The sequence below is a fragment of the Festucalex cinctus genome, chromosome 20 (genome assembly GCF_051991245.1).
Source record: "Festucalex cinctus isolate MCC-2025b chromosome 20, RoL_Fcin_1.0, whole genome shotgun sequence".
In the NCBI taxonomy this organism is placed as follows: domain Eukaryota; kingdom Metazoa; phylum Chordata; class Actinopteri; order Syngnathiformes; family Syngnathidae; genus Festucalex; species Festucalex cinctus.
In genome coordinates this window covers 833,225-849,991 of record NC_135430.1, presented here as the reverse complement: position 1 = coordinate 849,991, position 16,767 = coordinate 833,225, and the positions used below count along the sequence as shown (strand labels likewise).

Genomic DNA, 16,767 nt, shown 5'->3' with positions numbered 1-16,767 from the left:
TTCCAGCAGCCAATCATATCGCAGCAGGGGCGAGTCTCTGCCTGATTTCCGCAGCAGAGACACCGGTCTTGATTTGGTTCTTCATGTAACCAGACGCCCTCCGCTAAAGTCTTCATTGCGTTTTCGTGAACGGACTGCAGCCGCAACACAGGACCCCATCTCTACTTTGAAGGACTACAGCAATAGCGCCATTTATTAAATATCCGAGTGTGGATAAACTCGTCTCGGTGCGTGTTGATGCTTTTTGGCCTAGTTAGTATATCTTAGCTCGCTGGCCGCTAACAAAGAGAAGCATACATGTCATCAAGCAAAGATTAAACGCGGATTTGTTGGGATTATCGTGTGAAAATGTATTCAAGGACGACACCAAAGTATAAGGGGGAATCTTTTGGAGTTAAAGAAGAGAACGAGCGACATCTTCAACTGCTGGACAATGTTTGCGAGCAGCCTCGAGTTGTGTTACGCACACCAGGTTTGTCCACTTTTTTTTTTTTTTTTAAATCACTCATTCACACAAGCTCACTTCATGTAAACCACATGGGTCTCACAGACGGAGGAGCGAACCCACGCCAACCGGCACCGAAGGTAAGTGACGGGGACTTCCGACTTATGTGTTTTTGTACATCAGTTGTGATTCCGGTTCTGGGTTGCAACGTGTGGGCCGCGTTCCAACGCTCGCACCCCCCACCCCTGCGCTCCCCAACCCCTTGGTCCCGTCGATGGGCGGGAGCGAGCAGGGCGTCTTATGCCGATGTCAGACTACACGAAAACAGCCCGATTTCAGCCCGACTGACGTGTCGCGGACAAACGGGGCATGTCCCCCCCCCCCTGTTGTGGGACGCTCAGTCCAAAGATTTTTTTTTTTTTTTTTTTTTTTTAATTAACAATCATCAAACTTAACAGCACAAGTATACAATGTTAAACAATCACATGCCAGGGGGTATATACAAAAATTACATACATCCAAAAACTATATAGGTAGTACAAATACTAATTGTTTTCAAAGCCTTTTTGTTCAGTGAGCTGCTAATCAATCTTATATAAGAAAAAAAGTCATTATGGAAGTGTTCAAAATTAGGTTTTTGGTTGCTATATTTGCATTTGTGGAGATAGAATTTAGCAAAGATAATTAACAAGTTTATTATAAAATATGCATCCTTTGTTGGTTTCCTAAAATAAAATAAAACATTCTCCCATTTTAGACTAAAATCTATATGTATCTGTGAAGTAATAAATCGAGAAAAGTCCTTCCAAAAGGTTGTAACAAACGGGGCATGTCGTAAAGGATTTTGGGTTGTCTTGACGTAGCGTCGCCCGTGTAGTGTGACACGTTCAACGATTGGTCGCCTGTTGTCCGGGACGGTTCACGACCATCACGACGTTGCTGGTCTTGACGCATAATGTGACATACCTACGTCGTCGTCCGTTTGGTTCCACAGCATTGACCAATAGCGAGAGGGAGCGAAGCGTCAATCACACACTGAACAGCACTTTATAGCTCTTTTTAATTTTTTTATTTTTTTATTTATTTATTAACTTATTTATTAACTTATTTATTTATTTATTCCCTGGATATCTCACGGGATGGGGCCAGACAGGTGCATCTCGAGGGGGAAAAAAAAAAAAACTGCATGGAGCGCGCACGCATCCGTGCAACCCGTCAGGCAACGGCGACGTGAATAGAGGACCAAAATATATTGTGACTGTTGTTCTAATAATTTCAGAGATTTGGGCATATGAGTAGGGATGGGCACATATTTAGTGAAGATCGATCACATTTTCATATAGTCGGGCCAGGCCTCGCCGCCTTAACTGTCACCCGCTCTCACTTGAAATTTTCCCCCCTCGGAGTGAGTGGCGTACTATCCAATGCACCTTACTAAAACAAGTCTATGAATAAATGAAGCAGTAAAAAAATACTCAAACAATATAATATTTCAGTGTTTGATAAAATAATAAAACAAGATGTCATCCCGCAAATTAATGAACAAAATCGGCTATATTGCCCCGTTGCATGTTGGAATAAAAAAATTAAAATACAGTGTTGGCTACGAAATCATATTTGAAACACTATTTAGGAGCAGGGAGCGCAAGCAATGCGCTCACATCACCAGTGTTGCCGGTAGTAACGCGTTACTCGAAAAATTTGCTTTCCAAAGTAACTAGTAGTCTAACGCGTTACTTTATTCTACAAAGTAGTCTGATTAAAGTTACTGTCCATAGATTCAATGCATTACTCCACATTTTCATGAAGAAGGCAAAATATCTCACTGTTGCAACAGTCACAAACAACTGCCGCTAACTACGAAGATGAGACGGAAGTCATTGATCACCACACTGAATTCAGCCATGGTCTGGTCATGAATGGTTTGCACATTCAAAACAAAAGTGATGATACTTTTACTACTAGTTTTATTGACCAACAGGCACACAACGCAACAAAAAAAAGTGTACATTATGGACCATAAAAGTGGTAAAAAAAAATGTATTTCCATCCTCAACTGGTCCGTGAAGCATTATGGGATGAGGTCGTCTCCGCCCTCTCGCCAGGGGGAGTGACGTCTGTCATGACCTGTTGGACCTGCCTTGTTTGCAAAGGCGCAAAGGCGACGCAAACCTTTAGTGAATAGGCCTCAGAGTTTTAAATGGATCGCTTATATCGGCCATCAGATTAATAAAAAAAGACCGATGCCGATATGTACCAATATGTCAAATATCGGCCCCGATTATCGGTGTTGTGTCTTTAACAACTTAATGAGGAGACCACTCGAAGCTTGAGTTTAATGCAACTATTTACTCATGCGGACTCGAAGCAAATCACAGACAATGGGGCAAGACAAATCACTCCGCGCATGCATGCAGTGACGTGGTACTAGAGGAGCTGGTAACTACGCTCTAAAAAGTTACATTATGGACCATAAAAGTGGTAAAAAAAATAATTTATTTTCATCCTCAACTGGTCCGTGAAGCATTATGGGATGAGGTCGTCTCCGCCCTCTCGCCAGGGGGAGTGACGTCAGACAAGTCACGTTTTCAGTAGGCGAGTGAGGCTTTATGGAATTCAATAGCAAGAGTTCTGCGCTGTGCTCTACTTATTTTGTTTACATTTCAGTAGCATCACTATTCAAGCTACTTCCGTGTTTCCAGAGAGCTAGCAAAGTAGAGCTCAGAGACGCTTCATTCCCCGGATGTTGTAAACATAATGCAAAGACGTTACGCACCTTTTTTTGGCGGGGGGGCCTACCGTCAACGCCGTGCTCGCGACACGGCGCGCGTGCTCACAACGAGTGACATGCCACTGGAGACAGTTAGCAGAAGCCGGTGCCGTACATCTCGGTATTTCCCATGGCTATTGAGTCCTCTCGGTGCACTTGTATGTCCCGGGTCGGCGTTGGTACCGCGCGCGAGCCAAAAAGAATAACTCCCATGACGATCCAATGCATGGATTCAAACGACATAGGTATGTCCCACAGCCAACACACCAGCTATGCTAAAAGCACACTGCAAGTATCTCATTTCTCAGTTTGTGGCTCCCTGTCAATGTCTACAACTAGCATGAGCAGCAGGAAACTGAGACGTGCCCGCAATTACGTCATCAAACTCAAAATGAACGACAGCCCAAAAAACTAAATATAAACAGTAGTGGTTCTGTGGTCATCATCGTGTCTCAGATTTAAAAAAAGATGTCACACATTAACTAAAAATAAATGTGATGGCAAAAGAAAAACAAAAATTGTTAAAAACAAAAATTGTTGATTAAAAGGGAAATGAACTTTTGGAAATATGTTTGCATATATTAAGTGGTTAAAATGTGTTTGATAGATTTATTGTTCCATAAGGTGGCTTCATATTTCTTTTGGCTGGACGGTAGGTTTATTTCATGTCTTAAATTTATGTTTCTGAAATACTTCACAATGTGCACATATTCTGTTTAATTGTGTTGGTGTCTGTCTAAAGGTTAAATATTTATATTATTTATATATATATATATATTAACATCAATTATCAACCTTTTGTTTTCCTGATCCTTATTTTGATGAGTCGACTCAAGTGTACACACTGGAATAGCGGAACAAACAATAGAGGAATTAAGGGGATTTTCATTTTCAACCTGGATAGATTTTTATTTTTTGTTTTATAAAAAGTATTTACGTTACAAGAAGTCAAGAGAGAGTGCCTATTTTGTTTTTTTATAAAAAAAAAAAACTATTTTCATGTTAAAAATGCACTTTCAATAAAGTATTTGGAACTCCGTTTCTCCTGCATTATTTTTATGTTGAGATGGTGTTATCGGTAGCTGCTGAAAGTAACTAAAAAAGTAACTTTTAATCTAACTTAGTTACTTTTAAAACCAAGTAATCAGTAAAGTAACTAAGTTACTTTTTCAAGGTAACTGTGGCAACACTGCACATCACACTTGTCCCATGCGTGCTCCATTCACGCAAAGACTCCCTGTCCTTGCCTTTTCTTTTTTTTTCTGTCCCACCTCCCCGACAAACAGTGGCCGACGCGTCTTTCTTGGCAAGACAACACGCGATGATTGGCTGGTGTCTTGTCGCGTTCAGACGTGTAGTGTGACTACACGCCCCGTCCACGACACAGAGTGAATTTGTCGGGTAATGTGACAGCGCAACTGTCGTGTAAGACAAAAAAATCGCGTAGTCTGACATCGGCATTAGCTGTCTGAAGTGCTTCGGACAACTGACAGACACACTAAACACTCGCAACCGTAGCCGGAAACGCGGGGCACAAAGTCGGAAGCACAAGTATTGGGACGCGGCCCACACTTCACGAACCGTTAAACGCTGTCTATTGAGTATTTTAGTCGTGACGTCAGCGCCCGCTCAGCCATACTTCCGGGTCCAAGTGCTGAGATGACTCACAGCCTCAGTGCTGTGTACCTCGCTGTTTACACCGAACTGAGACCAAAACAACGACGAAACTGTCATTCTACCGCTTTCCCCCAAACGACAAAGATATGAGGAAATGGTTGCAGTTGATAAGGTAAGTTGTAATTTGAAGAAATATATAGAAAACTCAGTTTATCGCCGATGTTAGCGTTAGAGCCGATGTTAGCGCACTCCCTGTCGAAACGTTACTAAAGCAACATAGGCAGATATTTCATTTCTTTAGTTTGGTCAATCTGCTACAAAACTACAATCCACCTCAAGGATCGATGTATTGTGCATTTTTAGATGCTTTTATGATGAATACAGTTTAAATCAGGGCACATGTAGCCTATGTAGCCTACTGTCTATATAGCCTAGGGCACTACAACCCTGTCTGTAAAGAGATGGCGAGTTACTGGGGGGTTTTGTGAGTCAGATGAACTAATTACATAATCATAGTCCAGACAATCTGCATTCTTATACATTGCTAGTCCATGATTTGCTTAAACCTCCTATACACTACAATATTTTGATGCAATCATGAAAAGACTACATTACACAATGTAGATTCATCCTCTTTTTGTTGTTGCTATACCTATTCTCTTTTGTTGATTCTCTTTTGTTGTTGGTTTAAAATAATAATAATAATAAAATAATAATCACAAAACAGACAGAGAATGTAGTCTTGAATTTTTCCGAAGTTTTGTCAAAACGCTTATAGTATATATAGCAGGCATAAATGACCATCAGAAACAAGATGATACATTATGATCTCTCATCTCCCTTCTTTTTACAGGCCAACTTCACACCAAATGCCAACTCAAAGGTGTGTGGTTGGCATTTCCCAGATGAAAAAGCTGGTGGGCCATCACGATTTGCATGGAACCAGGGCAAGACTTTTCCCAGCCACCTCAGCCATGCACCCAAAAGATAAAAAAGCAAGGATTCCACTTCCTACCAGTGTTCAAGAGGAAGAAGAAACATCAATGTTTATCTTGTAATGCTTCAACTATTTAAAGAAAGAATCCTGTTTAATAAAAGATCCTGTTCAATAAAGAATTTTGTGTACACTACAAATAATGAAATTTTACATTAATTACTTACGGAGTGATGTAGATGGTATCATCATAGACACTCGGCGATAATCTCGTCAGATTTAGGCAGCTTGGCCTTTTTCCACGCACATTCCACATCCGTGCACGACATAAATACTATGGTTTTTAAGTATAGTATTTGTTATGTATGCTTTTTTATGTTTATTGATTTTAATGCCTTTATTGATTTAGTGCCTTTTTGCATACTTGCTCGTATGCCATTGAATTGCCCCTCGGGGACAAATAGTGTTTTTGAATTTGAATTAAAAAAACAAAACAAAATACATTTTTCTCCACCCAAATCAGTAAAGCTGCCATATGGTGGCACTTGTCTTTGCCAAGTGGGCACTGGCATGTGCTGTACTTCGCCTGCTGACTTTCTACGTGCACCTGTATTGAGAACAACTACATCCCTTACACCAACCCTAACTTTTTAAACATCGCATTTGCAATAGCCCAGGGAGGGCTTTTCATTAACCAGAACATGGAACCTGCTAAAGAACGTGGCATAATAATTTTATATACCTGGACAAGATATGAAAGGCCAGGGAATGTGGTGGCAACAACCATAAAGATCATGGTACACTGAAAGCTAGCCCTGGTCCATAGCCTAATGCATATTACTGCTGTTGCATTTATGATTAAATGGATGGATGGATGGATGGATATGCAACTGCAGTCAGGTAGGCTATGGTCCAGGTATGACTGAAAGTTCGCTTTGGATCAAGTCTGTCATATCTGTATTGTATCACATCAAACAGCAGAAAAAAACAATTTTCCAACAAAATCAATCTATGACAGCCTTCACCCAAGGTTAATGAAAAGCCACTGAACGTGGTATATAACGTTAAGAGCCAGGATTCTTAACAACAGCTCCCTGTCAACTCACCTCGACATCATATACTTTCTTTTTCATGGACGCGTGCACTTTACCCTTAATAATACCCCCTGGGAGAAGATTTAAATTTACAACTCTGAGTTAAAAGCATTAAGACCCTTTGTAACTTGCAATTGTTTTTTTTGTTTTTTTCGAAAAAGGACGTAATTGTAAAAAGATTCACTGGTTCCATTGTCGCTGTTTAAAATGGCAAGTGAATAGGGGCTGGTGCCGCTTGGACCCGGAAGAAAGATTGAACTACAAAATGACGTCAGACTAAAATACCGGATAGATAGAATTTACTGACGTCACGGGATGACGTAATCTTGCGAGCCAACACCATCTGTTAGGTCAGCTTTCACAGCGCCATAGTTGAGCTTCCATTGTGTTTACACCAAATGTTACTTTCCGTAATTGATATTGTAGCCCTCGGGCTCCTCTAACGTTACTGCAATGAAGACGTATGCGGAAGGTTTAGATAAACAGTCATTGGAGCGTTACAAGTTGAAACTTGGTCTGATTAATGGACTCGATCCCTACGAAGCGAAGGAGGACTTCTATTGGAGACTTGCCTTGCAGTTAGGACTGGGCGATATGGCTAAAAAAATAAAATGTATTTTTTTTTCCTGTCATTCTGGGCGATTACGATTTTAATCGATTTTAATCAAAAGTTCAAAAAAAGAAGAAGTTTGTTTGTTTATTGAACATATAAAACATAAACAAGTAGCAAAAAAAAAAAAAAAAAACTAGAGCTGCGAGCAGCTATAAAGGGCCCTCGCAATCCGGGCCACGTTGGGGTACTTGCACGTCGGGGTACTGGTATGTTGGGGTACTGTCAAATAGGACAAGGACCATCTAAAATGTTTTTGACAAGCCTTGTGTGTGCAAAGTTTTATCAAAAGGCCAAAGATGGTGCGCAATTCCCAAAATAAATTCAAAATGGCGGACTTCCTTTTAGGTTTAGCATATGGCTACAGAATACTTTTTGTAGGTCTTAGGCTAATAGGTATGCCTCCCAGTTTTCACAAATCTAGGTCAAGTCATCTTTAGTTATATAGCGCTTGAATCATACAATCGGAAATGCTCCATAAAAATGTCGAGAGGGCGCGATTTATTGCAAATTGCACAAGAAATCTCTAAAAATTCATGTTCATTACAAGTCTGATGTGTGTGCAGTTTCATGAGTTTTCACACGTATAGACAAAAAAAAAAAGCAGCACTTTACTTGGCAAACAATGCATCGCTATGGCAACAGCGTGCGACGAACAAAAAAAAATTTCGATAACTTTGCATCTTAAACATCTTAAGATGAAACACACCAAGTTTGAAGACGGTCGGATGAATTTTGTAGGAGGAGTTTGTTAAAATATGACCCCTAAAAAAGGCCACAAAAAATGGCTACAAATCCCATCGTAAATCAAAATGGTGGACTTCCTGTTTGGTTTTGCACATGATTCCAAGAGACTTTTTTTTTTTTTTTTTTTTTGTACATCGTGGGCTCTTAAAGGTACACTCAGTATTATACAGTGGCATCTAGTGGTGAAATAAAAAGTCATTCATTTAAAAAAAACAAATGTTTTGTGTTAGTAGTAAGCAAAAAGATATGTTGTATCGCATAAACATACTTTTTTAAAATAAGTAAGTATTAGGGGTGTTAAAAAAAATCGATTCGGCGATATATCGCGATACTACATCACGCGATTCTCGAATCGATTCAATGAAAAAAAATCGTTATTTTTTATTTTTTATTTTTATTTTTTTGTGTATGAAAACTTCCATTTTTAATGGAAAAATATTCAACAAAACGTCTGACTTCGGGTTAGGATTCACACCTTGAGCATGGAAGAATGTTATATGAACGGAACATTAAGCCTTAATATTTTATTTTAATGCTGTTCAAACATGAAACAGATTACAACCTCTATAAGACTGAAATTTCAGATAAATAAATAATACATTTTCATATAAATCTTACACTCTACAAGCTTACTGATTAGTATTTTCTAAATTTGAATGAAAAAAAATCGCAACAATCGACTTATAAATTCGTATCAGGATTAATCGGTATCGAATCGAATCGTGACCTGTGAATCGTGATACGAATCGAATCGTCAGGTACTAGGCAATTCACACCCCTAGTAAGTATATAAATCACTAATTATTTTACATGACCGCGCCTCGCCTGCTAGTGTCCGCCATGTTTCGCCGCCATCTTTCTGCTACGGGTGCCGTCAAAGACAAATTTCAGCGCTCCATTTCTTAACTTGTTTTTGGAACGCCTTTGCAGACGCACTTCCGGTTTGTATGGCGACCACATGTACACGAAGAAGAAGAGTTTCCGGTCCCCGAAGAGAGCATTATCAAGCATCACAATTGCTTTGGGAATTTATTTTATTTCAGCGCGACAAAACAAGTGTTTATGTTGTAGCCGCATTTGCCACTAGAGAGAAATGAGGAACAGACTAGGTTTGGGACGTGCCAGTGCCTTCGACTGCTTTCTACTTGACCGGTAAGTAAGAGTACATTTGTGTTTACGTTTTGAGAGCGCGAGAAAAAGTATACACCGTACTAATTAATACGATGTTCGGACTTTTGCTTTACGATCATTGTAGCTGTTGATTAGCAACTCCGCACCACTCGAACGATTTCGTTATGTAGCTACTTGCTTTGAAAAAAAAAAAAAAGATTCCCGCTGGCACGTTATATTTCGAGTAAATGCGCAAGTTATTGTGTAATGTAATGTAACTGTGATTTCGGAGGTATATTTGCCCATAACTTCAATGGAGAATCTAAATCTAGAGATAGACCGATATGCTTTTTTCAGGGCCGATACCGATTCCAATTATCGGTAGTCAAGGAGGCAGATAACCGATATTTGAAGCCGATATTCATTTGCAGTAAAAGTTAAAATGTTGGCACCAAATTTTTGAATAATGCAAACCCTAACAGTTCTTTACAATGGATTCTCACACTGCACTTTTCATTTTACATCCTTCTATCTGCAATAAGACGTTGGTGGCGGGGGGAGTTAAATGTGGGGCCAATGTGACATTACCTTTCATAGCATTTGGGATACTTGTAGTTTTATTCTATAAATGTTATATTTTTATATTTTGAAGTAATAGGAGGAACCCTGTCATTCAAAATGTGCATCAGCTGTGGCATTACTTATTACTACAGCAAAAAAAATAAAAAAAATTCCATGAGAAAAACTATTCATCCCTGAACACCATACAGTTCTTGTAGACCTTATTATGATTATTGTTATTGTTACCATATAGACAGTTTTGATAAGCTGAGGATCTTAAATCGAGAACAGCAATATCATGCTACTCCTCTCTACAAGAGAACTGTCAAAAGACAGCTTCAGGATACAACACACTTCATCATGTAGTTTACTGCCACTTAGGATGCCCCAATCAACGCAGAAAAAGGTAGAGTAAAATAACTTGGTTATAATAATAGTAAGAATAACTTGGTTAAACAGACATTGTTGCGGTGGACCGCTGCCACTTTCTGCTGTTTAATGTGTTTTACACTTATAGACACGTGTGTGTATATGGACACACTATTCTCTCACTACTGTACTGTACTGTATCACTTAATGGCACAGATGTACTTGTCTAAATAATAACTAGGCTGCAACATTGCTAATTCACATTAACAAGCACTATCTTAGCTGTCCACATGAATAGTTACTAACACACGAGAAAGTTATACAACACACCAAACATGAGCTCATTATTCAAAGTATGATGCACGTAACGAAATTACATCACTGAACATTAATTGCAGCCGACTACGGCCATAGATGTTACATAATGGCGGCGCCCATTGAGAGCATAATGTCCCAACTGACGGCAGGCATGACGTGAAAAGAGAGACAAAACGAGAAAATAAGCACACTATACTTTAGTGCACTTCTCTACTAATGCCAAACATACGGAAGAGAACACGTTCGTGTAGTTAAACGGTGTTTGAGACACTTAATTTGTTACGGAGCGGACTTTAACGAGGTGCACAACGAGCTGTCAATCAAATCGACGTCGAAGCTTAAGGCACACAATGGCAAACCAGTGCGACAAATAAACACAATATAAAGTAACTAAACGCTATTTAGTGTCACTGTGGCATCTAACTGCATAATAACGGCTATGCAACAAGTAGTGGACGTGACCCAGAATGCAATGTGTGCGTCACGAGAGGTAAATATAATGACATTACTCTACTCTTAACATGGAACTAGACAATATAATAATGACAACTGTTAATATTTGGAACCTTTGTAACAAACATTATTTACTTGATTAAGTGAAAATGTGTGTGATTCCCTCCCCGAGTAGTTCAAGTAGCGAATTAGCTACTGGGTGTTAGCCTACATGCTAAGCTGAACACACCACTGTTAGCGAGCGGGGATTCAATGCAAGACAATGCAGCACCATTCATATAGTGCATTTAATACACAACATAATTCAATGTGTTTAGCTTATCATGGTGAAAAGTTCAGCGGAGTCTCTTCTCTTTTAACTTACCTTCGAAGCATGTGTCTCTCGCGTTGTGTCCGTGGGTGCGTGTGTGACCGGCTACTGTGATACAAGGCATACACTACTGATTGGTTCTGGCTCTTGCACGGCTAACCAATCAAATGCTGCTATGGGCGTTACGTTGCTGGAGTTGGACTCCATAACAGACAGAGACGCTCTGGGCTGCATTCGAAGCGAAAAGACGGAGTTTTAAATGGATCGCTCATATCGGCCGTCAGATTAATAAAACAGACCGATACCGATATGTACCAATATGTCAAATATCGGCCCCGATAATCGGCCGGGCCTAATCGGTCTATCTCTAATACTGTATTAGTGGAGGAGTTGAAAATTATTATGTTCGTTGTGGTTGGTGAAAATAGTGTTCTCGAAATTAATTTTCGGCAGGGAATAACTTTCTGGACTTAAATGCTGGCTGTACCGTAAGCACTGCTAGAGTCTGAACTCTCTCACTCAAGTGTGTACTGGTCCATTGTGTATCCCCAATAACATCATAGAGTAGGCGAAAAGTAGTGTTACAGATCATACTATGTGTTCGGGAGAGTTTGAGGAATGTTGCAATGTTAATGGGGGACAATGTCAGCACACACACACACACACACACACACACACAAAAAAAACATCATGGTATTGAGTTAATCAGATATTTTAGCTGTGTACAACACATACCTGCTCTGTAACACTACTTTTGGCCCAAACCTGTATGTCTATTTTCCATATATTGAAATGCACAGCGTATTGGTAAATTTCTGGAACAACTGCAATTCATGTAGCTCATTATATTCTAACAGCATTTTTTTTTTTTTTTTAGTTAATATGTTCATTTCATGTAGACTTTTATTTTACTTTATTTTATTTATTCATTTTCATGTACTGTACCTTACATTCATTGGCCAATGAAGAATTCCTTGTCATTGCAAGCATTTATAATAATTCTCCAGGCTTTTGATGTTTTACATTTCTAGTCATGTAAAATAATGTTAGGTTAGGTGTCGAATGAACACTGCATGTTCACGCTCAAGGAAATAGTATTTTTTAGTTATTCAAAATGTACAAATTAACACACAAGTTATACAAGTTATACAAACTACAACAACCAGTGTCAGACGAGTAATTATATGCCAGGTAAAAAACCTTTGTATTGTCCTCGAGGATCTGGGAAAGTGTCACTTATTTGCCACAAGTCCACCAAGGTGCTGCAGTCTGGACAGGAAATCATGGTGGTGCTGATGTGCCAGCAATGTGTCAAAAAGTATTTCTTGGTGTCAGTCTATCAGCTGGACTTGGATATCTTCATGTTCCTCCATGGTCATTTCCTGTACGAGTCTCTGCAAGAAGGTAACAATTGTATGTCAGATGAGGTACCAAACAATGAACTGAAAGTCACTGAGCCAATGAAGTACATTATTACATGAGCAAGACTGTTTGTGAAAGCCATGTAAATTCCTGCACATCGAAGTACAAGGAAGCTGTTGTATCTTCAATCAAAACTAATTAAGTTGCTTAGTGATATTTATTAGGTAAAATTGTTCAACATGGTGACAAATCGATATCTGAGTAAAGGGTTTCAAATGTTTTTGTAAGAAGCACTTTTCTGAGTGGTTAGTAGCAACAAGACACGGGGGGAGATTTACGAGTCTGAGTTGCAGATGTGTAGTTCAGTTAACACCATTATTTTTGTACGATATACTAAACATATCAGCAAACGATGTAATCTAAATACCACATATTCCAAGCAAAGGTATGTTTTGAGCCATTCACATGCATGCTCGAATGGAATTATTTTTCCATGATGACATAATTGTACGTTACGAGACACCGCGTTCTCTTCCTCGTCGTCTCCCTCGCCCTCTTTGAGATGGTCCACATGTCTATAAAACATAACATAACTGTGTGTTCTCTGTTGCATGGTTTAGCTGCACTAACAAATATGAACATAGATAGCCATTATCATTAGCTGACGTACAGTTTTTCCTAACAATGCCGACAAAAATATTAATTCTGAAATTAAATGACTAAATCACAAATATTAGGGATCTGTACAGTATGTCTAACAAATGCAATTCACTTACGTCATCACTCGAGGGAATACCAGAAGTTGTTTGCGTTCTGTTCCGGTGAAATTGGTGGTAGGCTGGTGCAGTATGGTCTCTCTGGGACGCCGTAGTTCGTGTGCTTAAAATCATTGCATTATCTTGTTTGACCGATAGATGGCGGTCGTGAGCTACACACTGCGGCTTTAACGAAGCATTGCCGGTTGTAAGTTTAATCGAGAGCTATGAAAATTGGTACACATATGAAACAGACTATGACCTACAAACAAGCCTGTTGGTGCCATATGCTAAACCTAACAGGAAGTCCGCCAGAGGCGAGGCATCAAATTTTGCGTTTCAAAATTCCTTCTTAATGAAGCATTCCCAGTTGTACGAAGCAGCTAGAGCTACGAAAATTTGGAGACATATGTAACAGCCCACGATGTGCAAAAAAAGTCTCTTGGTGCCATGTGCTAAGCCCAACAGGAAGTCCCCCGGGGCCGGGCATCGCATTTTGAGCTAAAAACCCCCCACCTCTTTAACGAAGCATTCCCGGTTGTACGCTTTACCTAGCGCTATGATAATTTGCAGGCATACTTAAAGCCGCAGTGTGTAGCTCACGACCGCCATCTATCGGTCAAACAAAGTAAGTAAGTGGCAAATAAGTGACACTTTCCCAGATCCTCGAGGACAATACAAAGGTTTTTTACCTGGCATATAATTAGTCCATGTCTGACACTTGTTGTTGTACTTTGTATAACTTGTATATAGTTGTTGTGTGTTAATTTGTACATTTTGAATAACTAAAAAATACTATTTCCTTTGGCGTCAACATGCAGTATTCATTCGACACCTAACCTAACACTATTTTACATGACTAGAAATGTAAAACATCAAAAGCCTGGAGAATTATTATAAATGCTTGCAATGACAAGGAATTCTTCATTGGCCAATGAATGTAAGGTACAGTACATGAAAATGAATAAATAAAATAAAGTAAAATAAAAGTCTACATGAAATGAACATATTAACTAAAAAAAAAAAAAAATGCTGTTAGAATATAATGAGCTACATGAATTGCAGTTGTTCCAGAAATTTACCAATACGCTGTGCATTTCAATATATGGAAAATAGACATACAGGTTTGGGCCAAAAGTAGTGCTACAGAGCAGGTATGTGTTGTACACAGCTAAAATATCTGATTAACTCAATACCATGATGTTTTTTTGTGTGTGTGTGTGTGTGCTGACATTGTCCCCCATTAACATTGCAACATTCCTCAAACTCTCCCGAACACATAGTATGATCTGTAACACTACTTTTCGCCTACTCTATGATGTTATTGGGGCAAAATTAAGGAAGGCTTGTCCATTGATTGTGTGAACAGACTGCAGTAAAAATGAAGTCACTTTAATGTTTGCTGGTTTTATTAAGTTTTACATGCTCCTTGACTGCACAAGTACATGTTATGGAGTGAGGGCATGTTCCCACCGATGATATCATATTCTTCAAAGGCTTGCTGAGGAAAGTGAGGGGGGAGTCACTCCATGGCTTCAGACACCTGGTCAGCAGGTCCTGTGTAAAACAAGTGGTGCTTGTACATGTGACCATTCCGTATTGCTTCACACAAAAAGTTAATGTAGTGTGCAATGCCATCCATATGTAAATGACATACCAAGACGTCGGCTGACTTCAGGTTGTTGCAGCTCAGATATGGTAGGTGGAGATACTGGTGGTACAACACCGAAGCCTTCTGGGGTCCTCCATTCAAGTGTCCTCATTCGGGGCATTCCAATTTGGCTGCTGACTCTCCCCTTGATATTTTTTTTTCTTGCAGGTCGGTGATGTATTTAAACGGTGCATGAATGCTTGTATACATCAGAATATGGTTCTGGAACCCCTCAAGTTTGGCTGTTGATCTCGTGTGACACAAACAAAAACAAAATTATAAAATAAAATAATTGATGATACTACTATATGTCACCAACTTTCCAACAAAGCCCCCAAAATAGAGGTAAGATCTTTAGTTTTTGGGCCCAAAACATTGTATTAGCTAGATAAAAGTAACTTGACTGCATACTGCATATAGAATATGCAAAGGCTGCTTGCTTGTCGAGTTTCCGTGGAAAACGTAGCAGCCTGTAAATTCTTGTGCACCCAATTACACAATGGACCAGTACACACTTGAGTGAGAGAGTTCAGACTCTAGCAGTGCTTACGGTACAGCCAGCATTTAAGTCCAGAAAGTTATTCCCTGCCGAAAATTAATTTCGAGAACACTATTTTCACCAACCATAACGAAAATAATAATTTTCAACTCCTCCACTAATACAGTATGCTTTAGATTCTCCATTGAAGTTATGGGCAAATATACCTCAGAAATCACAGTTACGTTACATTACACAATAACTTGCGCATTTACTCTAAATATAACGTGCCAGAGGGAATCATTTTTTTTTCCAAAGCAAAGTAGCTACATAACGAAATCGTTCGAGTGGTGCGGAGTTGCTAATCAACAGCTACAGTGATCGTAAAACAAAGGTACGAACATCGTATTAATTAGTACGGTGTATACTTTTTCTCTCGCTCTCAAAACGTAAACACAAATGTACTCTTACTTACCGGTCAAGTAGAAAGCAGTCGAAGGCACCGGCACGTCCCAAACCTAGTCTGTTCCTCATTTCTCTCCATTTGGCAAATGCGGCTACAATATAAACTCTTGTTTTGTCACGCTGAAATAAAATAAATTCCCAAAGCAATTGTGATGCTTGATAATGCTCTCTTCGGGGACCGGAAACTTTTCTTCTTCGTGTACATGCGGTCGCCATACAAACCGGAAGTGCGTCTGCAAAGGCGTTCCAAAAACGCGTTAAGAAATGGAGCGCTGAAATTTGTCTTTGACGGCACCCGTAGCAGAAAGATGGCGGCGAAACATGGCAGACACTAGCAGGCGCGGCGCGGTCATGTAAAATAATTAGTGATTAAAAGACTTACCGTTATATTTTAAAAAAGTATGTTTATGCGATACAACATATCTTTTTACTTACTACTAACACAAACATTTGTTTTTTTTAAATGAATGACTTTTTATTTCACCACAAGATGCCACTGTATAATACTGAGTGTACCTTTAAGTAAAAATTTTGAAACTCTAAATTTGATGCCCCGCCGCCGTCATATAGTATGTCAAAAACTTTAGATTTTTTACCATGGTGTTGTCCCAGGTGTTGAGATGGTACATCCCAAGTTTAAAGTCAATCGGATTAACCGTGTAGGAGAAGCGGGCAAAAGTATGACCCCCGTAAATGTGTAAAAATGGGCCAAAATTGG

The 16,767-nt window shown here is 39.4% G+C and overlaps 1 protein-coding gene and 1 long non-coding RNA gene across 7 annotated transcripts in view; one reads left to right on the top strand and one right to left on the bottom strand.

The window, feature by feature from the left end:
• Nucleotides 1–17: 17 nt before the first annotated feature.
• LOC144008934 (uncharacterized) overlaps nt 18–16,767 on the top strand; it is a 99,119-nt gene continuing 82,369 nt past the window's right edge. For 2 of the 6 annotated variants that reach the window (XM_077508325.1, XM_077508323.1), the window contains exon 1: nt 18–472. In XM_077508325.1, coding sequence (XP_077364451.1) covers nt 349–472 — 124 coding nt within the window. In that variant the 5' untranslated portion in view covers nt 18–348. Of the gene's footprint in view, nt 473–550; nt 586–16,767 lie in introns of those variants that run through there. The other 4 variants (XM_077508326.1, XM_077508324.1, XM_077508322.1 and 1 more) reach the window with 4 other exon arrangements.
• LOC144008940 (uncharacterized) lies at nt 14,931–16,196 on the bottom strand. The gene is made up of 3 exons (XR_013280789.1): nt 16,060–16,196; nt 15,113–15,356; nt 14,931–15,012 (listed from the first exon to the last, which is right to left on the bottom strand). It is a non-coding gene; the product is annotated as an uncharacterized LOC144008940 (long non-coding RNA).